Source organism: Protomyctophum parallelum (genome assembly GCF_964188405.1).
Source record: "Protomyctophum parallelum genome assembly, chromosome: 9".
NCBI classification, from domain to species: domain Eukaryota; kingdom Metazoa; phylum Chordata; class Actinopteri; order Myctophiformes; family Myctophidae; genus Protomyctophum; species Protomyctophum parallelum.
The window spans coordinates 35,747,418-35,775,209 of NC_139706.1; the positions used below are offsets into that span (position 1 = coordinate 35,747,418).

General features: G+C 41.2%; 2 protein-coding genes across 4 annotated transcripts; one reads left to right on the plus strand and one right to left on the minus strand.

Moving 5' to 3' along the window:
- The first annotated feature begins 546 nt into the window (after positions 1-546).
- trim59 (tripartite motif containing 59) lies at positions 547-4,936 on the plus strand. 2 transcript variants are annotated; one of them, XM_083773961.1, is made up of 5 exons: positions 547-587; positions 2,530-2,850; positions 2,976-3,197; positions 3,357-3,566; positions 3,938-4,936. In XM_083773961.1, the coding sequence occupies exons 2-5, from the start codon at positions 2,602-2,604 to the stop codon at positions 4,550-4,552; spliced, it is 1,296 nt and encodes a 431-aa protein (XP_083630087.1). In that variant the 5' UTR covers positions 547-587; positions 2,530-2,601; the 3' UTR covers positions 4,553-4,936. The 2 variants fall into 2 exon arrangements, with proteins under 2 accessions (XP_083630087.1, XP_083630086.1); XM_083773960.1 differs by lacking the exon at positions 547-587 and having other exon boundaries at positions 2,082-2,850.
- A 326-nt stretch (positions 4,937-5,262) lies between these two features.
- smc4 (structural maintenance of chromosomes 4) lies at positions 5,263-27,765 on the minus strand. 2 transcript variants are annotated; one of them, XM_083773957.1, is made up of 24 exons: positions 27,617-27,765; positions 26,186-26,358; positions 25,023-25,216; positions 24,117-24,308; positions 22,886-23,062; positions 20,040-20,204; positions 19,034-19,161; positions 17,009-17,149; positions 16,190-16,340; positions 14,234-14,398; positions 13,894-14,127; positions 13,064-13,249; positions 12,747-12,908; positions 12,022-12,247; positions 11,249-11,328; positions 10,970-11,122; positions 10,692-10,818; positions 10,219-10,408; positions 9,424-9,568; positions 8,590-8,763; positions 7,750-7,932; positions 6,856-7,088; positions 6,509-6,692; positions 5,263-5,513 (listed from the first exon to the last, which is right to left on the minus strand). In XM_083773957.1, the coding sequence occupies exons 2-24, from the start codon at positions 26,346-26,348 to the stop codon at positions 5,340-5,342; spliced, it is 3,927 nt and encodes a 1,308-aa protein (XP_083630083.1). In that variant the 5' UTR covers positions 26,349-26,358; positions 27,617-27,765; the 3' UTR covers positions 5,263-5,339. The 2 variants fall into 2 exon arrangements, with proteins under 2 accessions (XP_083630083.1, XP_083630084.1); XM_083773958.1 differs by lacking the exons at positions 26,186-26,358; positions 27,617-27,765 and adding an exon at positions 25,927-25,987.
- Between the last annotated feature and the right edge of the window lie 27 nt (positions 27,766-27,792).

A 27,792-nucleotide genomic window follows, 5' to 3' on the forward strand; every position in this document is an offset into this window, starting at 1 on the left:
CACTGATGCACTCAAATGGTTCTGTTGTTGGCTGGCTAAAAAATAAAATAAATAAATAGTGGCTCACTGGCTCAGATTTGTAGGCCACGATATGCTAGTTGAATGCCAAAATTACTGTAGGCAGTGGTAGGTCAAAACGCCTGCGGTCTCGAGCCGAGGCTACCATAGGTCTGACTGCCTGCAGTGCCTGGTCCTGTCGGGAGGGGGAGCATTTTGTCGTTCCCTCAAGCTGGACTTTCAAATTCAGCGACCGCAGCACATGATTGGTAGGTCCAGAGCTTACAGTCTATGGTCCAGAGTCATAACACAAGCATGGAATCTCAAGTTCAGCGGGTTTGAATAAAGTACACGCTGTGATTGGCTGCAGTCGCTGTGATTGACATCCTAAACCTAACCTCAATAAAACGACGTAACCCTAACCTCAGTAAAACCTACGTAATCAACCTTAACCCTAACCTCTCAATAAAACGCAGTGACTGGGGGCGTCACCATTTACTCAAACCCGCTGAAGATGCGAGCATGCGCAATTGGGGTGAAAAAGCAGTTTGGAATGTTGGGAGAGAAGAAGAGGGAGCTCCAACCAGACGGTGAGTTCCAACAAATATAATACATGGGGACAGTTTTTAGACACCAAAAAAAGTCAACTATTACAGTACCACTGCGGTGGATTAAAACGATATATTTTTGACCGCTAGTTACATGTTATCAGTTATTTACCACATGTTACTGTTTGCTGGTAGACTCAGGATCAACAATAACTTCGCCTGTGTGGGGAAGGGTGGGAAGGGTGAGCTGTTTACTGAAGACAAGGAAGACGTTATACTAGTAATACAATTTAGTTTAAATTTGTTTTGAACCATGAGATTTAGGCTATTATCGGTTTATCTGCAAAATTACCACGTAGTTTTGTGTCTTCAGTGAAATTAAATTGGATTGTGCTACTGAATCATCATAGTTAATATCAAGACGTAGATGTATTACATCAATTTGGACTTTTATATAAAATACATAGCGATAGTCTATATAAGGCTACCGTTTACGTCTTTATGGTTGTCTGAGTTGTCTGCTAAAATAGCCTATCTACAACCTCACAACGTACTGTAGATGTACTACATCTATATCTATACAGTAGAGTACAGTAGGCTACAGTCCTTTTGCCTAAATGTTCACCCCCAGAATATGGATGCCCTTGACTGATGCAGGGACCGGGGTTCAAGTGGTTAAACCAGGGGTGCCCACACATTTATGACGTGAGATCTACTTTCAAAATGACGAGCTCAACCAGATCTACCCACTGAAAAAATAATTGTACCATTGCTGAAAATACTTTACTAAATATATAATGTAACTGGGGGGGGCTTTGGAATAGGGAGTGGGTGAAATTATGACAGGCAGTTTCTGCTGTCAAAATATGACCCCCAGTATTTAACTTAAACGCCCAATGCATTCTCACTGTAAATAGCACAAACTTTGGCATGCTACTAGTCCTACATACTTACACCTAGAAACCCCATTCAAACCTATTTAGGTTCATCTTATGGTGGACATGTTTGCCTGAAAATAAATCTTTGAAATGTTTCATAGTTTTAGAAATAGTGTTTTCAAAATTGAGAAAGTGAGCCTGGCATAAGGCCTCCCATTGTCACTGTGGACACTGAGGACAACGGTATATAAGCAGAGGTCCTGTAACTGCAGTTTGCTTGCTTTGGTCTGTTTTCGTATTTTCTGTACACACATCTGCTCTCTTCATCCTTCCCCATCCATCCTTCCTCTTCGATGTCTCTCTTTTGACTGATACCTGTCCATTCAAACTCTAGACGTGCCTGCCCCCAAGTTATTAGTGCAGCTGGCGAAAACAGTTCTCAACAGGCCTGAAAATTAAGGCCTGGCCCTACCTGGGTCATCATCAAACCCTGTACACTCAAGAGAATGTCCCCACTACCACCCTTAGATCTCCATATATGGAGCTGACCTGTTCTGACATTCCATATATTGATCTCACCTCATCAAACCCTGTACACTCAAGACATACTCCTTATATGGCCAGCCCAGTACATAATCTACTACTTCTCGCCCTTAGGCGTCTTACTGGTGATTATGGACTGGTAAAGCAGCCAGTATCTGTTGTGATTTCCAGATGTAGAGAAAGTCTGGTGATGCGAGGTTAGGTTAGAGACAGGGTGTGAGGGTGATAATTGTTTTGCGCTGCTCTCAGCCAGTGTGGGATAGAAAACTGCTCATCATTGTCACGTTGCACAGACAGAAATAACTGCTGTACTGACTTTGGGTAGCATAATGCAAAAAACAAAACTGCCACTCTTCTAAAATAATAAAATCGATAATGGAATGGACATGGCATGTACATTTGAAGGTACTATACGGAACTGACCGCATGAGTTATTTAAATTAATGTTAACACAATTTTGTATTCATTTTGTGTCTGAACCTTGTGTCCATGACAATTTTACTTTGTTTTTTTGCTCATCAGATGCATTTATTAAGTCATGTAATTATATAATTCTTTTACAGGTGGTGCAGGATAAGGAATGTTTTGAACTGTTAGCCGGCCTGGCAAAGGTTTTGGTTTTCAGTTTCCCCACCATGGATAACTTGGAGGAAGACCTGACATGCTCTGTATGCTACTCCTTGTTCTCTGATCCACGTGTCCTGCCGTGCTCGCACACTTTCTGTAAGACGTGCCTGGAGAGTGTGCTTCAGGTCTCTACAAACTTCTGGCGTCCACTCCGACTCCCACTGAAATGCCCCAACTGTCGCAACGTGGTCGAGCTGCCCCCAATGGGCGTAGACGCTCTGCCCATTAATGTATCTCTGCGTGCCATCATTGAAAAAGTAGGAAATATATGGACTGTTATAATTTCGTTCTGCTAACTAAAGTGTTGCAAATACCTCAGGCACTTGTGTTTGGTCTTAATTAATGTCTGTCTACACATTTGTCTGCTCATCTGCGGTCTCAGTACCAAAAGGACTACCAGCCTCAGCCCCCATCTTGTCCAGACCACCCCAGGCAGCCCCTGAATGTGTACTGTGTCCAGGACCGCCAGCTGATTTGTGGGCTTTGTCTGACTATAGGGCAACATCATGGACACCCCATAGATGACCTGCACGCTGCTTTCATCAGAGAAAAAGAGACCCCTGCATGGCTGCTGGCTAGACTGTCAGACGAGCGATGGACTCATGTGAGTCCACTATGTGAATGTGCATGAGTTGACTCTGGGAAAGTCTGCTTGAAAGTTGAAACATGGCCTTTCTTTTTCAAAATGCCACCTATAAAAAGGATAAGTTGAAACATATTTGTGCTGCATCTTCAGTCAGCTTTTCTGTCTTCTGTCTGACAGGTATGTGAGCTGGGAGAGCAGCTGGAGCAGGAGAAGGCTCGTTGTGAAGGCTTGGTGAGGAAGGACCGGCTGGCTGTGGATCAATTCTTTCATAGGGTAGAAGTGGCATTGGCCAAGAAGAGAGATGCTTACTTGGGGGTTCTGGATGATGCCAGTACAGAGATCTCCCAGGTTTACAATCCACTCATCAATAGGATAAAGGAGATACAGGTGTGTGACAAGCTGTAGCTCAGCTGTAGTTGTGTACATTTCAAAATGATGGTTGAACTTGCTGCTGCAAAATGATAGTGGGATTGATCTCCATTTCAAAATACACATTACTAATCAATATAATTTTTCACCTTGTATGACAATTGGCCAAGTGTCTATATCTATACGAACACTATTGGCCAAAACATACTGTCTATACTCTAGTCTTGTTTTTAGTATTGGTCAGTAGCAATGTGTCGCAATGTAACCTTCATACAGTAACCATCATTTCAGTCCTCGTGACAATCAAAAATCAGTTTAAAGTTTTTGGATTGAAAAAATACTAAAGTAAACCATAGTACTGAATCTGATGATTATTCTAATGCCATCAGGAGGAACAATTGGAGCTGGTAACCTTTGGCTCATCTGTGGAGGAGGAGGACTCTCCCCTGGTCTTTTTGGAGAAGGTACATCTGTTCAGAGAGAGGGTGGAGGCAATCGTCAAAGCTCCTCTGCCCTCTGTCATATCCCTATCTATTACACCCCGTGCAGCAGAGTATCTTCAACAGCAATGGCCTGCTGTGACCATAGGCAGGCTGGATGAGGGTCCCATTCCAAGGGTGTGCTGCTGTGCTAAACCAAGTCCTTGGAAGGCTATTCAAGAAGCCGAGGTCAGCGAGGGCCTGCCTGAGACGTGGTCCCAGGATCTGTGGATTCAGCTACAGCCTACACCTGCAGTGGTTCTCCTGGGGCTGTTGCTGCTCATGGTGGCTCTGTGGGCCAACCCTATAGGGGGCGCATCCCTGGCATTCTCTTTGCTCTCTCAGTTCGGCCAGTTGGTTCGTGGCCTGAGCACAGACCTGACCTCTGCCATTTGGGAGATAACAGGGTTACTTTACACAGAGATGGGTGATGCAGTAAAGAGATGGAGCGCAATCTTCTTCACACTGGGGTGTAATGCCTACCAGCAGTTGACTCTCCTCTATAACAACCTAAGCTTAACTTAGAGACCAAGCTGGCTCTGAGAAAGCTTCACGTGACCATTTAATTCAGGACAAACCCACCATGCCTTGGGACACTTTTCTGTCAGGGAATACAGGCCAACATCAGCAATGTGCATTTACTAGGAATTTGTTTTGTTATCGAATGGAAGAATCCATAAAGAATGCAAAGAAATATTTCTGTCAAGGAATACAGGCCAACATCAGCTATGTGTATTTACTAGCTGCCATAGCCGGAATAAGTTTTGTGAATTCATAAAGAATGCAAAGAAATTTAGAAAAAAAGAAACGAGGCATAAAATGAAAACAGTCAATATACAGTATATACATACAAATGAGATTTTAATTTGTAGAACAAAGTGCAATGCAACCGATTGAATATGGTATACATTGATCTTGTCGAGCCTTCAACCATTATGCCAAGTCTTACCTCACCTCGCTTATTGGTTTAATTTCATGTGACTTACGTACCAACTTGCCCTATGCCTTAACGATTAAACACTTGGTTTACACAATATAAATGCAGAACATTTTATAAGGTGGTGCTTGTAATGCAGGCATCAAATTGTAAACACAACTTGATACCAACACCCATTGTAGCATAATTTCTTGAAACTTTTCAATGTCAGTTTGTATAAAATAAAGAGTTCTTTACAATAAATGTTCAAATAGTATATTTTGCAGCGTTTGTTTTGGGGCAAGGTACAAAACCACAATGAGTATTGAGACAGGCCATCCTAATTAACAGGTACAAAAAGTAAATGGTTTCATTTAAATCCAAATGAATGAGCCATTAGGCACACAGGTTAGGCACAGCATCACGCTCTTTGAAGACAATGGTCTTGGGGTTGATGCCCACGCTCTTAGTGGTGTTGTGTGTTTTGTAGATGCCCAAGAGACGATCGGCAATCTCAAACATGTTGTTCCTCAGAGAGATGATAATGAACTGAGCATTCTTTGTTTGTTCCTGGACAGAGAATAAAGAGAAAACATATTATACTAAATTCGAGTGGTGCCACCACTGCAGAATTTATGGGTTCAAAGCCACCCCTGGGCACTTAGCTTTATTCCACTTAAAACAGCAAAAGTCTGCGTCTTATTCCCCCCCTGCTTCTCATTAGCTTGCTCAGTTGATCTAAATTTTGCACACAGACTGTTCCATTATGCAAACTCTAGAAGCCCTTTTTTCCATTTAAACAATGTAACACTGTTTATATAACAGCTAATTTTTTGTCCCTCCTGTATACCTCCATTTAAAAATCACATGACATGCCAGTCACGCAGTGCAATGCATGCTGGGAAGGGCTCGACCGCTCCGCCCCTCCCATTTTACGATCGCTGTTCCCTGAAAGCCAGGTAGGCTGCAGAGCAACAGCAGCATGATCAGACTCACGGGGAAGAGTTCACCCCGACAGTGCATACTACAGTTATTTGACACGTTTGCAATGGTCGAACGTCACTCGATATAACTTCATACCCCACGCTATTTCACCCGTGTTTGGTTTGGTGGTGGGGTGGGGCAGTGCGTGGCAGACAGCCAGCTCACAGCTTGGTGACGCATGGTTACTGTTACAGATGTCCTGTCTGAAGTACCGGTAGTCAAAGCTGAGGAATGGGTTCAGCAAGCTCAAGTATACAGATACTGCATACTACATGTTTTATGAACATGTGAAAGGCCAATAACATGTCAACTATATTCAGTTTTATTTTAACCCATTCTGACCGGGCACCCATTTTGGTGTCAGCATCATGTTGTGCTTTAGCTATTTAAAAATAGCAGATCTACAAGCTCATATCGCGCCACCGAGTGGGGCGATACGAGCTTGTAGGTCTGCTATTTTTGAAAAATCGAAGACACTTTTAGAATCTGATCTCAGGTCAGAATGGGTTAATAATGAAACTGTCAGGATGTAATAGACATTTTTAGAATCTGATCTCAGGTCAGAATGGGTTAATACTTACATAAATGTAAGCGGCTACGATGGAGACGTTCTTGAAATCCAGAGCAGCGTCTATCTCATCCATGAAGTAGAGTGGTGTTGGTTTAAAGTGGTGTAGTGCAAACACCAGTGCCAAGGAGCTGAGGGTCTTCTCTCCTCCGGACAGATTAAATATCTTCTTCCAGCTCTTCTTAGGAGGCCGCACACTGGACAATAAGGGGGTTGAGAAGAAAAGGGATAAGAAACTTTATTATACATTATGTCCAAATTCAGTGTTCCAACTGACTAATGCTTTTTCTGCACTGCACACTTGCTCCCATAAGTTAGAGTGGGACGCTTTTATTGGTATATAAAAAAACCCTCTCTAACCTGAACATGATGCCTTCAGAGAAGGGGTCGAGGCTATCCACTAGCTCTAGCTCAGCATCGCCCCCAAGTGTCAACATCTGGTAGTTTTCCTTCAGCTTGTTGGTAATGATGTTGAATCCATTCATGAACTCGTTGAGGCGCTGCTTGCGCAAATCCTCGAAGCTTTGCTTGAAGTTGTCCCTCTCTGTGGTGATTTCATCCAGTTGGGCCACACGCTGCAGGTACAGGTCCTCCTGAGAGCACCACAGAGATAGGCTTAAAGCAGCACTTAAAGGCTCAATTAATGATACAAACAAATGTAACCCAACACCAATAGCGCGCGCGCACACACACACACACACACACACACACACACAGCATACTCCTAGCCCTTTTGCCTTTCCCCAAGAAAAAAAAAAAAGAAAAACTTTGTTAAAGCACTGTAAACGCTTGGAAATATATGGACCGAAAATCCATCAATAACAATCGAAAATGCTCAACTGAACTGGGAGACATGGATTAATAGTGGGTTACAGAAGTTTGTATTTAAGTATTTGCAGTTGAAAAACTGGGTAATAGTAAGTTTAGAAAAAAAAGGGATAAAAGAGACCACGTATAGAAGAACTACAAAATATATATAATAAATGGAATGATCAAAATATCGAGGAAACTAGACACAATTAGCAGGCAAAGTCTTTTCTCATGTAGTAAAAATATAAGCAAAAATATCCATGAGGCACTTTAGGAGTGGATCCGCCGAGTCAACCGGTGCTAGAAACCCTAAGAGGAACCAGTGACATGTGTGTGTGTTTTCCCCATGTGTGCACACTTATGTGAAGAGAATATAACCTAGATGTATACACGTTAAAAACAACCACAGACAGGACTAGGAAGGCTGGCACTACTTGTGCGTACCTTTTTCTTGTACTCAGCAATGGCCCCCAGGTTAGGCTTCATTTCTGTACAACGTGTCTCTATTAAGGAGATCTTATTGGTAATTTTGTTAGGATCTTTAATTGCTTCCAGGTCAGCAGGGGTGAGCACTGATAGTGTCTCAGCTGGCTGGCCATCTATGGCATGGAGGGACAGTTTGGAGGCCTGAAAACAAAGGAGAAGAGGGCATTTAATGTGACAATAATATCATGTTCATAAAGAAAAACCCCTTTCTGTGCCAACTCAAGAATGTATATTGTTATTATACACTTAATTACATAGATGCAATGCAAGGTATTTTTCTTACTTGCAACCCCAGTTATTGTGTAGTAGTACTTTATTTGGCCACTTAACCAAACATTTGAGACACATCCTCCACTCTGGATAAGAGTGTCTGCTAAATGCCTGATTGTATATTATGTTCCATAGAGGTTCTCTTGGCAAAAAGAAAAAGAAGTGGATAATATGTATATTGACCCAAAAATAATAATAAATAAAATAAAGATATAGGGCGCTGGTCCTTTAAGAAAAGCGTAGGAGGGGTCTAACCAGGAAGAGTGCAGCAACAGCATGTCATGGACTAACCTGTCACATCTAGATCAGATGTAAACAAAAAACTAAAACCAATTGCGCAATTGAATAAGAGTTCTAGCGTTTGACCCACATGGACGGTAAATCCGCTAATTCCTTATGAAACGCTCGGCATGTTTTTTTTCAATGACGAATGGATACGAGTCTTCATATACGGTAAGAAAACAGCTTGTGCGAAACTCCCCTTTAAAGCAGTAATTCACATGCAGAAAAGGGGAAAAAAAGACAAACCTCTTTTTGCCAGTGTTTAATCTTGTTGTTGGACTCGTTGATGCTGGTGTCAATCTGCTCAATGCTGACGCGGACATTGATGGACTCCTCCTTCAGGGCGTACTCCTTCTGCTGCAGGGTTTTGATCTCCTTCACCACACCCTGGACCTCCTTCTGCACGTCAGGCAGCTCTTCCTACATGACAACAAAACATTACACAACAGGTTCCTCCCGACCAAGCAATGTGAGTGGCCAACTAGATTTAGTCATCCCTATGAATATTACTCTGAACTTCACATGCATTTTTTAGTCATTAGCATCAATGGCAGACATAGTAGCTAAATCTGAGACAAAAAAGGCTGCACACTTGTAACCACGATGCTGGAAATGTATTATACAGAAACCAATGTTTAGACCTATGAGGTCTTCTTCAGGGAATGATGTAGTTTCCCTGAAGCAGACCTCGCAGGTCGAAACGTTGGTTTCTGTACAATACATTTCCAGCATAGTGTGCAGCCTTTTTCATTGTTCACTGCCTTAGGCCTTTAGCACCTCCTCAATTCTGGTTGTTTACCATAGTAGCCAAATCTGCCCGTGGAAAAACACTTTCTTTCAGCAGATAGTTACAAGACTGAGCTAGAAAGGCAGTTTGTGTTCGGTGTTTATTTAGTTTTCTTAATCCCATGATCCAAGCATTAGTTTATATTTGTATGATTGTAATGAAATGTTCACTATTCAACCAAGTAGGCCAGAGACCGACTGTTTTACAGGTATCTGTTATACAATTCCTCACATGAACAAATGGGCAGTGCGTCATCTGAAATAAATAAGGGTTAAACAGGGTATAGTACTGACCTCCGCCGCCTTGTAGGAATTTATGATTTCTTCTGCCTCCTCCTCAGTTTTGCTAAGCCGCTCAGTCACCTCAGATAATAATTTTTTATTCTCCTCCAGCTCCCCTTGTACACGACTCAATCCTTCCTCACACTTTTTCAGGTTGCTGAAGGAACAGCGAAAAGTACACATTAGAACGTTTCAGCATTTTATGTATTTGCGACCTACCATTGTTTGTGAAACACTGCAGTAGAGGATACAGCCAAGTTGCCAGCGGGTATGTGAAGGCAAATTAAATGTATATACAGTATAAATTATACATCACAGTATCTAAAAACAAGCAGTGCTTTCCAATCATGGATGACCAACAACATGATTGTTGGTCATGACATATACTGTATCCATAATCCACAAAAGCAAGTTTGTACAAAAGGAAAATACTATAGAAGTTGTGGTGTGGTGATGATGTGTGGCCAAGTTAAAGACAGTTTCTTTCATTCTTGTAAAATTATAAACCACCTCAGTTTGCCATGTGAGAGTATTTCAGTGAAGGGGAGACATTACTTCAAGGGTAACTTATTTGGGAATTTGACTGCATGTGAACAGGTAGTATAAAATGTCATGACTGAAAGACTTTGTATGGCCATGTCCTCCAATCTTAAAGTAATAACCAAACATATCCAATGTACTTGTAGATAGGCTATGTTTGCTGCGCGACATGCTTCCACATAAGACATGCTTCTGGCTTCTATGGAATATAAATGACTGAAAGTTGTAGAGACTGAGAACTTTAATCCATGCGTCTCATCTGCTCACCGTTCAGCAGTCTTTATGGCCACCTGGGCCGTGTTGATGACGGACGAACAGCTATCCAGCTCCTTGTTGACCTTGTCCAGCTTGTCCTGCTGTGTCTTCAGCTTGTGATTGTTGATCTCCACAATCAGGTTGTGGAGTCGTTTCACCTCAGCCTCCACCTTCCCTGCCTTGCTAGAAGCGGCATCATAGTCTGGGAGAGCGAGGTGCAATACAAATAAAAGGTTAGTGAAGAAGTAGGAGATAAAGGAACAGAGGCAGGAAGTATTTAAAAAGCAAAGAATTATTTTAACTAAATTTGTGGATGTCAATTGTCTTAGTCTACAAAGGCAGGCAAAACACCTCAGTACTACAACATAATGTTGTAGTTGGCTGCGCTGGATATATTATATCGAGCTCAGCCAACTAACCAGTGACACACAGGTGTCTTAGCATGGTGGTTTCAGGGTGATGTCACTGTGTTGAGCAGTACCTACCCTTTTTAAAAGCCTCCAGCTTCTTCTCCATCGGTTTCTGCTTGGCCTTGTCCGGGGCAGCAGCCAGCACTTTAGCCTCTAGCTCCTTGATTTGAGGCCTTAACTGGGATTCCTGCTCAGCCAGAGTCTGTATGTAAGATGGATGGGAGAGGACAGCACATGGTGACAAAAGATTACAGGTTACTTTGAACAGAGATATGTTGTCCTACTCTTGGAATGTTAAGTGGTTAAATAGTAGAATGTTAGTTGGAAACGGTCTACAAGTGCAAATGTCATACAGTCATGCTGTTGGTGTATTTCTCCAGGGTGTTCTTCATCTCTCTGAGCTGTGGTTGCAGGCGCTGAACTCTCTGTTCCAGCTGCAGCTTCTTCTCCTGGCAGTCCTGTAGCTGTGTCCACTTCTCATTCAGCTTGCTCTCCATGCGGTCAAGCTACCAGAAAAACAAAAAACAGTCATGTTCATCTATTAAATGACGAGTTCCCAGAGGCAATCATCACATACAAGAAACATGGGTGTTTGTATACCATAGGTATACTGCATGTGTTTATTGGCTCACCTCCACCTGGGAGACCTCCTCAGTATTGATCGAGGACCCCATCCTCCCTTTCACAACTCGTCCTCCTCCAGTCATGGTACCTGTGAGACAAGGTCAAAAAAGAGGGATCAAATGCAGGGATTAAAGCAAAAGCAAATCTCACAACACAACTGAAAACCTTTGGTAGTCCCATCTGTCATTTGTGAAACAATGTTAAAGAAGGCCCCGGCACTGTGCAAGTGTTTCTTAAACAGTTAGCACAACAGTATCATTATATTTAGGCATCATTCTAAACCTATGGTCTTGTTGCTCTACATACAGTATAGCCAACCAGTTGAAAACAAATTGCAGATTGATGCGTAAAATTGTAGCGCAAGTGATTGTCAAATAAGTGTTTAAAGCTCCATTTCTGCTAGTATTCAATGCAATAGAGTGGCTGTTCAGTAAAGGCCTCGACAGTCCGCTTTGCCTTGCGTAGGGGTGAGAGAAAACGCACACAAAACACGCAAGGTTATTTAGTCCTTACAGAGTCCCTGCGTGAGTTATGCTAGTGTAGGCTTGCGTTGGCCTATAATGTGCAATCAACTATTCATCCACTAGATGGCAGCTATGACAGATTACAAACTGTACTGACACAAGTGCCACTTCATATTTGTTATGAGCCGAGATGTAGTGAGTTTTACACTATATCATGAATCATTCTGTAAAGCACTTCACAGGAGTCTTCCAGTCTCCCCAGCTCTTTAGTAAACATATTCAGGTTTGGTAAATATAATGTTGTTCCATCCACCCACCTGCCACCTCAATGATCTGTCCCTGCAGGGTGACCACTCTCCAGCGCTTATCCCTCTGGAAGGCCAGCCGCGTGGCCTGGTCCATGTCTTTGGCCACCAGTGTGTCTCTCAGGGCAAAGTAGAAGGCTGGGCGTATGCTCTCTTCCTTGACCCGCACCATGTCGAAGAGGCGAGGGCTGTTATCTGGTGTGGAAATGGGAGCCATGTTTCTCTCCCACACCTTCATCTGGGGGGGAAAATGGGACAATGTCTTTAGATTAAATGTCAAAAAGCAGCTGTTCTAGAAACAAGACAGGGTCTAATGATGCCGTGTCTCCCATGTGGACATATCTATGAGGTTTTCAAAATTGGAGTTTGATCAATTCGCTCCCGACCAACTAAAATTAAAATACCAGTATTTGAAATGTTGCGTCGTGTCGTTGTATCGTGGGGGGGGGGGGGGTAATTTCTAATTACCTGGGGTAATACCGTAATACTAATCCTGTGCGAATAGGGCTCAAGGCAATAGACAACCTTGCCAACATTGTGGTCCTTCGACTATCCGACAAGTACTAGGATTCAGGTGGGATTGACCACTCCAGCTACCTACATACAGTCCTTTTATAAGTAATACACAGGTTCTCTCTAAACCAACAGGCAGTGTGCACTATAAATGTAGTGACATGCACACAAACAGCCCCTCTTATTACAATGTTCTATCTCCAGAAAAGTCAAAGTGATCTTACCTTGTCAAGGCCGATGAAGGTGGCTAAACCAATGTTTTGTGCTTTGAGGAAGTTGACACATTCCTGAGCAGTGTCGATGGTGTCCACTAGAATGTTGTCTAGAGCTGCACAGCAGGATGATATGGCTACGTCATACTTTTCATCTATGGCACCCAAGTCACCCTGGAACCAAGTTAGAGAAAGAAAGTCAAAAAAGAAGTAGCCACTAAGTATTTCACTACCTTCAGTTAAAACGCTGAACTGTAAATTCAGTGAGCTAAAGTGAAAAAACATATTAGGCAGATAGCAACTTAAGTGGACTGAAAGAGGGCCCTCACCAGTCTTCCAAGGATGCCAGGGATTTTGCCGCTCCTTTTCTGCTGCATGAGGGCTTCCAGGACCTTGCCCCGGCTGCGGTTGAAAGACATGGAACTCTTGGCTTCCTCCACTTTCTGCCTCATATCTTTCACAATCTCACTGGTCTGGCTGTCTACCTGAGAAATCTGCAACATCTCTGCCACATCCTAGAAAGAGGAATATGTAAATATGAGGGAAGGGATTATTAAAGATGGAGTGCCACCATTTTTTTCCCACCCTAAAACATGATCAACAGGTATTATTACAATATAAGGGGGAAGAACTTTTTCCAAAAAGTGTACAGTATTTGTTAAAATCATGCTTTTATGTGGACACGCCCACCAGTTCATTAAGTTTGCCTGGTGGGTGGTGATGGGTGGTGATCCACCTGAACTGAAGCCGCACCCACAGCTTTATTTGTATGATAAAGGGGGAGGGGTTAGGGGAGGGGCTGATAGTGTGGTGTCACTATATTACTGTTTACTTCATTCGCCCGTTTGACTGTCAAGGGTTCAGCCTCCAGGAAGAAACCCTAAATACAAAGTGAATACACCATTGCACATAAAAACAACTCCAGGGTGTCTAATGAAGTAAGGTCACCTCATAGACACATGAAAAACTGGAAGAAAAAAATATAGTGGCACTCCATCTTTAAATGAGAGCGCTATGAGAGACCTACAAACTGAACAAGTGTGTATTTGACACAGTGACATGAAGCAAAGACAAACACACCCAGGATAAATAGACTATGGTATTGGTAGACTAATAGTGCAAAAACGTCTATTGATGAATGCAGACCCAAACACTTTACCCTCTTGAGCTCTTCTTCGCACTGTGGTATCTTGACTTGCAGGTCTTTGATGGCAGCGTGGCGTTCCCTAAGCATGTCCGAGGTATTCTGCAGTGTCTGCTTGGCCCCGTTGAGTTGCGTAAAGGCAATGTTGTGGCGGCTCAAATAGATGTCAAGCTCCTTCTGAGCCAGATCCACAGATGAACGGGTCTCATTGACCGCCTTGCTCAGCTCCAGCAGTTCCTTCTCCTTGGTCTGGGAGAAGGAGATGACCGGGGTGAGACGAATAATTGAAAGGGTTAGTAAGTAAGTGCTCATCAAACAGCATTTGACAATGTGCAGGATGCAGACATACACATACCTCTTTGTCTTGTTGCAGGCCGCTGGTCTCTTGTTTAAGGCTTTCCCGCACCTCCTTCAATTTATCTTCCTCTTTAACTTTCTTTGTCTCCAGCTCCTCCTTGCGAGCCGTTGCCTCAGAGATAGTCTTTTCACTGGTTGCTGGCACATTGCGCACCTCCTCTAACTGGGGAGGGAGACAGGAAGGAGAAAGGTTTAATTTGTTTCCTAGTCTGGATCTGAGCAGCAACCACAACACCTGCATTTGTTCGAGTCGAGGACATAGCTGCTCTCATATGTAAATCACAACCTCATAATTATGCCTCCGTTTTCATTTTACAGAGCTGGGTGCAGACAAGAGGGAGAAAATTAATCAGTTTGGTGTCAGTTACAGTAAAATGTTGCTAGACTTAAAAAAAAAAAATCAGTCCAAAGCACACAACTGTAATCAACTATAAACACACAGTCAGGACTGAGCGAGTCTTGGTTAAGACTGGCACACAGTCTGCAGCTTGGCAAGGCAGAGATGAGAAGGAGTGGTGAGTATGTAGCCCATGTTTCGCAGGGTTAACTACCGGTGAAAAGTGAATATGGCTGCTGGGAGCATTACACAAGCCAGGCCATAGTTGACTACCACACAGCAGAACACTGCTCCCCAGAGGTCTGCACTGCGTTTGCCCAGCTCCCCCCACTAACCAACGTACTGCCAAAGCACAACCACTCGGGCCACAGCACTGACAGCAGCTAGGGTTTAGAGCAGAGAAAGAGGGAAACTCTTAACTGTATGCATTTGTGTGGGTGTGAGGCATGTAAGTGAGGCAGAGATGACAACTTTAGACCAGGACAGAGAGCTGGTGAAACAGTGAGTGCCACAAAGGTGTGGAAGCAAGTCAAGCAGGCAAGTCAAGCAGGCAGGTCTAAGTTTTTGCTACAACTTGGCCTGCCATTTGCCAGTAGCTTCACATCCCCCTAGTGGTCAGACACAGAGGACAGACATTCTGGCTATGAGCTTCATTTTATACACACCGCAGCAATCAAACCAAACAACCAAGGAATGAGAGGATGTAAAAACTTTACTTGGAGGTACTGATATGAATCAATAATTTGTTATTATACAATAAAATTAATCACTGGTATTGGGGGGCTCTGTAAACCTTCAAGTCACAACTAATCTCGTTTCTACAGGTCAAATTGGATTTATACTGCCCACATTACATTTTTGGCCAGGTGACAGTCAACTGAATAAAACTAAAATGACAAGAGCAGTGGTGCTTGTCTTGAGTACACTGCAACAGTTTGTTTATAAGCATGTTCTGTATTTACAGCCCCAAAACAGCCACAATTAACACAACCAATGCAGCCAGCATCTTTCAAAATATAGGCGCTAAGAGTGCCAGCAGATATGTGGGAATGGCAGATTTTTAAAGGTCACCCCCTTCTGTTCCCCCCCCAAAACCAGGGAGGCATAATCTTCCGTTCTTACCTTACTGGTCATGCTAAAGTCTCTCTAGAAGCGTTTATATTCCAAACGAGATGCATGCTGAAGTCAGAAATGAAGACAGAACATAGTCCTTTTTTCAAAACCACGGAGAGCTCCCTAGATTAGGAGTTACGAGCCATTCTTTTGGAGCCGTAAACAAGGAAGTGAACAGCAGCGTGCATACACCAAACAATGAGTATGGTGCAGAAGGAAAGGCAAAAAAGAAAAAAAAAAAAGCGATTTATTTTTAATTAAAAAAAGAAAAGCCATAAAGGTGTATATACACGCCCAAGGCCTCCTGCGGTTTCATTAGAAAGCACCTTTTCATGATCTATGCTTTAAATTGGGAGAATGCCAGGAGTACGATATCTATTACTAATGAGTGTGACGATCATAGCTACTGCAGAGAACAGAAAAACAAATGCTAAACCAGATTAAAATGACGAATGAACTGTGTGCAATTGTGGCATACACAACTTATAACAATTAATAACACACCTTCTTTGTATCCTCTTCCAGCTTCTTCTGCAGTTTCTTGGTCTTGCTCTTGGTGTCTTTAAGCTGCTCACGAACAGTCACATCCTGCATGTCCAGGACCCTGAACTTCTCCTTTTGGGCCTCGATGTACTTGTTAATCTTGTTCTGCTTACTGGCAGAGGAACATCACAAACTTGGGTCCCATCCAGCTCAAATACAAGACACTCTCGTATCAGATAGCAAACCACATCAATAAGACAATACCTGTATGACTTCATTAATCATAATCGAGGAAAGTTTGAAATAATGTTGAAAATGATTTGAACAGAAATAAATAAGGAAAATAGCGGATCGGCTATTTTAACAATTTCTGTACAACACAATTGTGCAACAAAGTATAATACAGGGTTATGTGGTTAATCACACTAATCGATTTAGTAAATAAAAAAAATCACACCTGTGTGAAGTGAGGGGCGCTAAAATAGGGCTTCATTTTCATCCATGCTTTGTGTTAAAATCTACAAGCTCACAACGCGACGATGTAGATCGGCTAGTTGAACTATTCAAAAATGATTTTCAAAATATAAAAAAAAAGAAAAGGCAAGGAAGTTTAGGGATAAGGGGTTTAGCATGGACGAAAATAGAGCCCCATGTCCATTTGCTCACACTATGACGTAAAAAATTCCATTCATTGTCAATGGGAATTTAATGTTTATGTAGGAAAAAGTTTGTCACTGTGCTAAAAGCTCACTAAAAGCTGGATATAGGAGGGGCTAATATCTATCTTTCTTTTTAACACCAAGAAATCAATGTTTTTTGGGGAAAATGTGAAAAACATACTTCTCCGCATTTTTTAGCTCTTTGTTCTTTTGTTCCATCTCCTCGGCCATCTTTTGCGTTTTCTCAGTGAGTTCTTTAGTGTCCTCCAAGATCCTCTGTTTCTCCTCATCTTTGCTGACCACACGCTTCTGTAGGTCATGACTATTGAGAACACAGAAGATAAACAAGGATTATAGATTATCATTGGTTAGCTTGATGGGCTCGTTTGTTTAATTCGGATTATTTTAAAAGTAGGCCAACTACAGTTGGGGGCTGGCCTGCAGTACACCGTTCTAACGGACCAGAAGTGGGGCCGCTGTCTCATAGGGGGCATGACATTTGTAGTCCCTGTGTGTCTCTATAGCAGGGGTAACCAACCAGGGGTTCGCGAGCCACTAGTAGCTCGCACGAGCCATTCAAGTAGATCCCGGAGTGAGCGGGTGTCAGACTGACAGGCAGCCAGTCCATCACTACAAATACACAGAACGTGCATTTAGAATAGCTCGCCGTGATGGCCCCAGACATGTGTTGGGCCATCAACTGCAGTGTTTGTTTGTCTGACTATTATGCACAACTTGTGCATAATAGTCATGCATATCAGAACAGAACAGTATAAAAACCCACAGAGCTAAACAGCCTCTCACTCACTACTATACCTACACAGGCAAGCATGCAGTGACTCTACTCTGACTATGGAAGATCTGGCGGAAATAAATCATAAACATCAATAATCATTTCCACCAGGAATTGGGAGCATGCATCCTTCCGACTTAAACATGTTTTGGCTCAGTGCAAGGAACCATTTACGGACAGGGACATGGTTTAAGAATTGCTGAATGTCCCGGTGGCCTGCTTGTTTTCTAACCATAAAAACAAGGAGGAATTTAAAGCATTGATAAACGTATTCAAAGACTTGTCAATATGTGAATACTTTTCACTTCAGTTCGACAAGTCCACTGATATGCCACGGACACCGCCCAGCTAATTGTGTTTTTCCCTGATTTTACCACCAAAGAGGACTTTCTAGCCCTTATTCTGTTGGAAAAAAAGGACCCGGGGTGAGGATGTGTACAATGCATTCAAGGATTTAATTGCGTGAGGACAAGATTCCTCTTCATAAAATCCTATCAATGACAACGGATAAAATGGAGATTTATGAACTGGTAACTGACTATCCACTGGAGGACAGAGCTAAAAAGCAGGACTTTTTTGTTCACTTGTGAGCAGAGAGAAGTATCCCCCGATTGTGTCTTGTGCACTCAAATGCCTACTTTGGCTCCACTTATGTTATGTGAAATGGCCTTTTCACAAATGAAAATTAAATCCAAGTTTAGAACTCGTATGACTGACTCACATCTTAATGACAGCCTCAGACTGGCAATCACTAACTAGTATGAACCAGATTTCAAAACGCTTGCAGATAATGTGCAGTCACAGCAGTCTCATTAAAGGTGGGCTGACACTATCAGTCACCATAACTGTTCATATGATCATGTACTGTATGCATTTGTCATTTGAACATCTGTAAATATGAATATTCATCGAACTGAGAAACTAAATAGTGTGCTATATAAGCAATTAATTTCATGTCCTTTGCGTTTCGTTTTATTAAAATAAAAACTCAACAAAGATAATAATATGTATATTTCTAATACATTTGTCTTAATATTTAGGCAATAATTATATAACCATCAGTTATTTATATGTAAACTATAGTCTCTGGATGTGTGCACATGAATTGAGCCGGTCAGAAATCGCAAAAAACAAGTGTTTAGTGGTAGATCATGGCTTACAATTGGAAATAAAATGGGCTCGAAAAGGTTGGTTACCACTGCTCTATAGCAACCGGAGCAATACTAAAGGTAAAATTGACAGTCGTCGCTTTCATATATGGAGTATACGGTTGTCTACGAAAATGTATGCAGATGGCAGATGCCGTACCCTAGCCTAGGGGGTATGGTTATAATCGCAGAAAGCAGAGAAAAGGTTAAGTGTTATTAGTCAGTTGGTTGGCTGAAGAAACTACATGTGTGGCATTGTACTCACATGTAGTACTGACCCAGCTGGCTCTTTTGTTTGAAGATGTCATTCTCCAGTGTGAGGAACTCCAACGCTGTGTTTTTCTCACATTCCAAGGCATTCTTCTCTTTCTCCACCAGTTTCACTCTATTCAACTGGAACAAAGCATACAGTAAAAATATATATATTAAACTGTTAAAGTAACAACTGGTGGAGAATGTCATCTACAAGAGCATGTTGGTGGATTAGCATACCAAACCAACATCAGTTATTGCAGATCCATCACTCCAACCCCTAAACAACTTCTACACATGAACACGACTTACACAAAATCATAGTCTCTGAAGCGACACACCCAGCCACACACACACGTGGTTGAAGCTAAAGGACATATAAGAATGTGTAGATGCTAAGCATGTTACCATTACAAGTCAAACATGTGTTTCTATGACATTAAACAATTTTATATACACAGACTCACAAAATAACAAATAAAAGCAGTCAAACAGCGTGACCTCCCCATCATGCTTACGCCACTCTTATTTATTATAAAAACCAATAACCACATGCCATTGGTTCTAAAAATATCTCCATGGCATCCCGTTCCAATTTGTCTCATAAATTGCTGACTACAGTGCAGTCGTTTAAAGAATTGAAAAAGTAACCGATAAACATTAATTTCCCGCCACAACCAATGTGATGGATCAAATGATTCACTGGATAATAAATATTTTTTTTACAAGAAAATCTGTTGCAAAGGCTATATTGTCATCCAAACCCTGCCCATAGCAACTACATTTTAGAGGATACCATTTATTGTGTTGTGCTTCGGCCTACTGCAGGTGACTTGAAGGCTATATGGTGAAATGTTGAGTACAGGGCTACAGGCCTACCAAAGTGTGCCTGCATTATTGGTATTGACTATAGTCGATTAAGTTAATATTGGAATTATAACAATCGATTTTCATTTGACACATCCCTATTCAGAACATGGGAAGTGGCCAGTTCAACACAATATCAGAGTCTTTTTCACCTTCTCTCCCCTCTGCTCATTGAGCAGTTCAACTCGGCGACTCAGGATTCCGAGAGGCTCCTTCAGGCGGCAGGATCCAATGATGTCTTCCATGTACTCCAGCATACCTTCATCCAGTTCTGTCTGACCCTTAGGCTTCATCAAGGCTATCTGCTCCACCTCACCCTGATGACAGAACACACACACACACACACACACAGTGGAATACAGATGTTGGACAAATAACAGGTTCACTATAACTAGCAACATTGGCAATCAAAATTAATCACCAATTAAGTATAATAAATAAATCTTAATTTGTGCCAAAACTAACGGGTGTGGTCAATGTAGCTCGGTTCCTTATGCGCCCTCATAGTAAATTAAGTTTATCAAACTAATTTTAATTAAAAATAAAACAGTAGTAAACACATTTAAATGGAAATTAATCACATCTGTTCTAAACAACTTGGCCATCTGTACAAAGCCTTTCTTAAAAGGATCCCTGGCAAATATGCCTTAAAACATTATACTTGCCCTCTACAAAAAAAAAAAAAAAAAAAAAAGATAAACACCTTAAATATTATATTTCTTTAATAATTAGAGCATCTTTCACTCAATAGGAACTGCTCCTGTCGCAAGTTGATGTCATATGTCCATATGGTCTAGCACTATGGAATGCATGCATATGCTAATAAAAAACAACTTACTTTCTAAGGTTAATATGAGCATCAAAGCAATATTTTAAAGAAGCTTTGACTGAAAAGCTGCAAATAAAATTAGAAACTTCCCAGTTTACACTGGCATACGTGCCCTGAAAATCTAATATTTTGTTTAATAGAACTGGTATTGTACGGTTTCATTTTTAAGATACAGGTATGAATGGAAAAAAATATATATATGGTTCACATTTGATCTGTTCAGAGATATATATATATATCGATACTGTATCGCATCTGCCCTTATTTGTCATATCTGTGAATATCTAACCATCGATCCGACACAGGGGTAAGGGGTTGACATTATGGCAGGTAAATACATTTTTGGGGCATGTGGAGTTTGCTTTGGAGTTGCACAAACTGAAAGTGTACATTTGAGTGAGGAGTCTGATTAACACAACAAAAATATGTAAAAAAAAAATATATATATATATCATAAATTATTCTCTGGTATCGGTATACACAGAAATTGTGGAATCGGGATCATCATTATATATATATATATATATATATATATATATATATATATATGGGAGATTAAACGGCAAACACATCGGATCGGCCGATTCTAGTTGTTTTCAGTCCGATCAATCAATCGGACGATTAATTAATCAGTCCGATTGTCTTTACAGATAAACAAGCAAAGTGACAGCTTGAACATATCTACAAGGCTTTCAAGCTCACTATATTAAATATAAGGTATTAAAGTTACAGTAAATCTGACTTGCCTAAACCTGCAGTGCAGATACATGTATTTTTCAGAATCAACAAAATTAGATTTTGTAGAATGAGATCGGCACATCGGTAATATTGGTTATCGGCCATAAACAGCAATTAATTATATTGATATCAGCCAAAATGTCTCATCGCACATGCCATACATGCGAGCGTGTGTGTGTGTATATATATATATATATATATATATATCCCCCCCCCCGGACATTATTTGGAAAAGTGTCATCCGGTGCTCCGATAACGCACAAAATTCTCCTTAGCCAGCCCAGAGGTTCATAAAAAAAGTGACCTTGGAGAGCTAAAGCCTCCTGCCTCAGTCATTGCTGCCATGTGGCTCAAATTCTCCTCACACCCAAGGACACGCAGTGAGAATGGACAAACACACTGTGTGTGTGTGTGTATATATTAAAAGAAATAATGTGAGATGGACATGTGTAATCAACAAACCAACCACAAAACCAAAAAGCAGGACAAAGGCTTTTCACCCAACACCAACAATAGACTATACAATTTAAGATTCAGGACACTGGTTTTACACACTATAATCATACAGGTTTGGTTCTAAAATAAAAATAAAAGTAATTTTATTCTATTTCAACTCATTCAAAAATCTTAACTTAATCAGTAAAATCATGCAATACATTCATGTACCAAGCAGCCATTTAACAGTTCAGATAACTTAAATGTATTAATTCTAAATGAGGAACATTTAAGTACAAGATACAGTATACACTATACCACATAATTGTATACTCAGAGGGGTAAGAGAAAGAGGGGGTATAAAGTAAACCAAAACTGAAGCCATGATAATGGAGTGTCTTATCCGGCCACACTGAAGCAGCACTGCCAATATTGGGGTTGGGGTCCATTGTCACACGCCAATATTTACGTGCTGCTAAAGCGTGGCAGGTACATGGGAGAGGGAGGGGGAGGTGTGAGGTCCAACCTGTCCCAACTGGTGGGTCAATCCTGCCACCAAGCAACATCACCAAAAATTCTACATTAGCTGTTGAACCATAGCCAGCCAGGTCCTTTTTGTCTTAAAAGAAAATCAAAAAAAAAAAATCAAAACCACACGCAACATTTTCCTTAAAATTCTAAAGCAGCAAATAATGGTTCGCACCTTTTCCACATTGTTTCAAACCATGATGCGCTGCTATAGCAGTCTAAGGGGCTGGCAGAGAGAGTATATCCATCCAGTCCAGTGCAACAGGTTATTCCCAGAGACAGGCAATGGCTTTGGGGAAATAGCTTTCAAACTTTGGATAGGAGCAGGATTGGGACATGGGCTGAGAGTGCTGAGCAGCAGCAAAGCTTTGACATAATGGGATGGTCACAGCAGGCATTGAAGAATAATAAATCAAAGTGAACAGGTGAGTAGGGAAAGTAGTAATAATATGAAAATACAGCAATTACCTGTAAGATCAGAAATCTGTTGTGGTCTAGATCAATACCATGACTCCGCAGTAGGAGCCCCACCTCTTTGAAAGTGGCCTTCTTGCCATTGATATAGTAGGCAGAGGAATTGTCTTTGTTGGCAGTTCTAGAAACATAGAACCTGCTGTTTGGGATTACTTCGTAGTCATCTCCTTCCTGGGGGGGGGGGGGGAATGCAGCTTAGGTCATGACAGTCCAGGGTTCAAATGATATAAAGAAAAAATATATATCTATAGGAGGGTATGCGTATACATAAAGTGAGTGGCACATTGAGTGACAAAGTGAGTTTAACGTTCTTTAATGCAATCAGATGGGACTTTTGTTTGGATGCATGGGCTGTCAAGGCCAAAAAGTATTTTTTTGCCACTCAGTAGGCGTTCTCACATAACTTCCGGGTATGATGATTATGTCACACGTACACCCTCTATAGTGCAATTATTGAATTACCAACTCACTGTTTACATTAGATACAATATCACAAGTACATTTAAGAAATAGAAATTAGAAACATGACAACATAATTTATACATTACATGCTTATTCCACCGTCTGTATTTCAAGCACAGGTCTAAGAATTATTTTTCACTTGCATGTATGACTATCATTCTAGCACAAAGGGTCCACACAACTAATGCCTTATGTTAGAAACTTGGTTTAAATAGTTTTAATTAGTCTGAAACAATTACTTTACACCATGACAATCAGATCAAGTATATATATATATATATGAGAGAGAGAGAGAGAGAGAGAGAGAGAGAGAGAGAGAGAGAGAGAGAGAGAGAGAGAGAGAGAGAGAGAGAGAGAGAGAGAGAGAGAGAGAGTGTGTGTGTAAGGGGTTTAGACTTGTCAGTTTGCACAGTATTTGGGGTTTCAATGAAAAACATACACCCTAATGCATTGCAAGCCTTTAAAAAAAATACACAAAATTACAGTATAAATTATAATAACTTTACGAGTAAACAATGATTATGTGTAGCAGTTCGTTTTGACTTTTACAACTGTATCGAGTCTCTGTTCCAATCAGTGTGATAATATCAAGACAAGTGCATCTACATTAAGATGTTGGTAGAGGAAAAAAAACTAATAGAATTAAATATATACATTTAGGAAAATGGAAATATTTCAAATGCACTTCAATTGTGAATGCATATTTATTTTGGTAGAAGCAGATGTGTGTGTGTGTGTGTGTGTGTGTGTGAGAGAAATATACCTTGTCAATAATCTTTTGAAAATGCACCTCCACAGTGCAGCTTTGTACATCTTTGTGTTCGTCAGAGCTGTGAATCAGCACAGAGAGCTTTTTGGATCTAATCTTTTGAGCTCTGTATCCAAACACAAAGAGCATCGAATCTATCACATTGGACTTCCCACTGCCATTTGGACCAATGATGCAGGAAAATCGCTGGAGTGGGGAGGGAGAAAAAACAAAACATTTTATGATATAGAAATTTTTATTTTTCCAAAATTCTAAAACATAAAATAGTGCTTTAAGAGAGTGTAGGCCTAAAGAGGTGAGTGAATGAGTGTATTTAAGGAAATTATTTTCATGCAAATGTATTTGTACAGTCAGGAGGAAAATAAACAAAAAAATAGGAAGGGCAAGTTCAGTTAATGTCAAGAAAAGACAAAAGCACATATCTAGGCCACCACTGGTTAAAAATCATACACATTAAATCAAAATGGAGGAGTGTGACATGGACATCAGGAAATAAATATGACATTGCACATTTTAAATATACATGTCTTGTAGGGTAGGTAGGGTTCCTACCTAGGGGTCACGACCCCTGGGGGGGGGGGGGGGGGGTCACCAAATTATTTTGGGGGGTCCCCACTCCCCAGATTATTTAAAAAAAAATCACAAGACATGACCAAAGCATTTATTGGGGGTCCCCAGCAGCATTTATTGGGGGTCCCCAGCCAAAAACGTTGAGAACTCCCATCTTAGAGTTACTCTATAACTATAGTATATATGCAATATATTTGTACTGAAAATTATATAAACACATACCAACAAAGACATTGGCAATACCTGCAAATAGGGGTTAATAACTGATAGGAACAAAGCTTTTACAAAATATCAGTACTCATTGAATAGTCAAATCGTGTTTTGTCGTACCTTGTGGAAAGGCCCCAGAGTCTTTTCACCAGAATAGGATTTAAAATTGCGATTAACTAAATGGGTTATCATCAGACGAGGAGCGCCCGGTTCATTGGTCATTGCTGGGGGCGGGGGTGGGGGGATGCTACCGAGAATCTCTTCCAAACTGCGATTATCAACCGCTTCGACTCCATCCCCGAGAGACGGATCATCTGTGACAAAAAGTAAAACTTTTATTCCTCTGTGCGATTCATTTCAGGTGGGGACAGTGGAGAATGGGGGAGGGGTGGAGGAGCAAAACAAACAAACAAAACATAAGCTGTGCGCGCTGATCACAGTGAGGGAACAACGACTGCCGAGAAAGTTGATTTTACACTATTTCTTTGTTCATAAAATAAAAGCCACCAAGAACAAAACAAAGAGCACACTGACTGTATACAATCGAGCAAAAAATCGATGACAAACGCTCACCAATAACGCTGATACATACTACTGTAGATGCGCTACATTCATTTTTCGTCGATGATAAATAACCACAGGAGAAAATTTCGATCATCTTTCAACATTTCAGCAAGTCCAAATAACCATAACTGCTCAAATTATTGTAGTATCACCCAAGCGATTGTACTAGAATCATACAGAGACAAAACGACACAAGTCTAAAATCTATTGTACTCACACAGGAATAAACAAGCTATATAGTCGAGGTTTGTAAATAATATTATTTCAACAAAACACTCACTAAAACAATTCTACACATTTCAAAGTAGACATCAAATGCAAATGCATTTGCATATCTTAAGTTAAGTTGGTTAAAAAAAATCAAATTAAAAAACGATTTCGTTCCAAGTTTAACAAAAAGAGATCAAACCTCTTTTGAAGCCAGTATACAAAACCCCACTTCATTACCCAAAGAAATTACCTTGTTCGTTGAAAGTGATCGGGACATAAGCACACTCGACGCCATCATAATCATTTCAGAAATTATAAGAGACATTTATTGATGACTGCACTCGAAAAAAACAAGCAATCAACCTACGTGTTGTGAATTAAGAAGGGGGGAAAACTATCCAACTGTGCCAATTGGCCCCGACCAGTGCAGCCTTTCAATCAACGCCACGCATCGCCATTGAGGAACACAACACAACTTATTTAGATTCACTACAGTCTTTGTTACTTGCCAGTTGTCGGCGATGCGTCCTCCTGTCCATTGGACTTGGTTTTTTTGGGGGGCACATCCAGCTCGTCTTCAGAGTCATCCCGAGGCTGCGACCCCTTCTCTCTGTGCTTGGCGGAGGCGGTTGAGCTCTTTGCCGTCTTAGATGCTCTATGCTTAGATGGCATGATTTGAAGTCTGAAGACATCATTGGTGAAGAAAAAAAGAGAGACGCATATCCGTGAGTGGTTTTTGCGCCTGTCAATCTTACAACTCCACTTTTGAAGGTCACACAAAGTAGCCACCCCGTTATACCCGGCTTTAATCACCAACCATTAGTAAGATATGTTCATCTGTGTGAAACACGTCGATTCTAACAACAAAACGTAGGCTACTATTCAAAACAGGGAAGGTCCCCGGCTTCCCAAGAAGTTCACGACCTGACTAAAGTGAATTATATAAAGATGGAATAGTAATGGTCAAGAGGCTCAACCACGCGATTATTACTGTGAAATATATTATTTGATTTAAAACAAATAGCATAAAACGAATAAGCATCTGTGACGTGGGATATTTTACGGGGCAACTGTGTTGCCACTCACAGCATAGTCTGGGCAAATGTAGGATGTAGCAAATAATATTGTAATAACGTTGGGGGCTAATTAAAATGTCATTTCCGTGAGTTTTATAAAGAATTAACCGTGCATAGATTGTCGGTGAGTATGAGGTCCTATGCGTAATATTAGACTGGCCTAAACGTAACACTGTGTGCGTGTGTGTGTGTGTCGAGGAGGGGGGTAACGTCAGAGACTAGGCTAGCTGAGCGAAGCTAGCTTACATAACTAGGACGTCAGATTAACTAGTCAACGTGCAATAACACAGCATCCATCAACTGTAACTGTGGTGAGCGCTGGCCACGGTAGCATGCAAACCCGACAGATCAATGTATCGTTTACAACTGTGCACTCGGCATCAAACTGGTTCCATCTGTAATTCACACCGTGCGCGACTGGTGCTAGCTAGCAAGGTAACATGGCTACGCAGCAATAGTCATCATTTGAAATACTAGACATTCTCTGCTAACGTTTCCCCACTTAGACAAGACGACAAGCGAATCGAAAACTAGATGAGTTTTATATCGAACTAATCACAGTGACTGAACGTTTTACTAGCCCTCCATGTTATGATTTAAAAAAATATATATATAACGCGGTGCTGTTGCTTCCGAAGTTCCGATTGTCTACATTTTTAATCCGCTGTAAAGAAAATAGTGACCGATCACAGAATGAGAATAGTTCCAAATGTTTGAAACCAGCAGAATGCTAAGCAAAAAGGTATAAAGTACATGAAAGCAACGCAACGAAGCCCGCTGTCTTGCATCCGTTTAAAAAAAAAATCCCCCATTGCTTTTCTAATTTAGCATTACGCGCAGCCCGCGGTAAGTATTATTTCTCACCTATAGCGTGTTTAAAAACAAACGAAGTCGTCGTAATCCAATCTTTGTTTAAACCGGTAAATCCACAAACTTCAGTCCTCCACGGTCATTTCAAACTCCTCTTGACTTGAAAAATCCTCACTTATAAATGGCGCCTAAACTGTTGCTGTCGAACCACATCTCGCGTGGCCAGACCT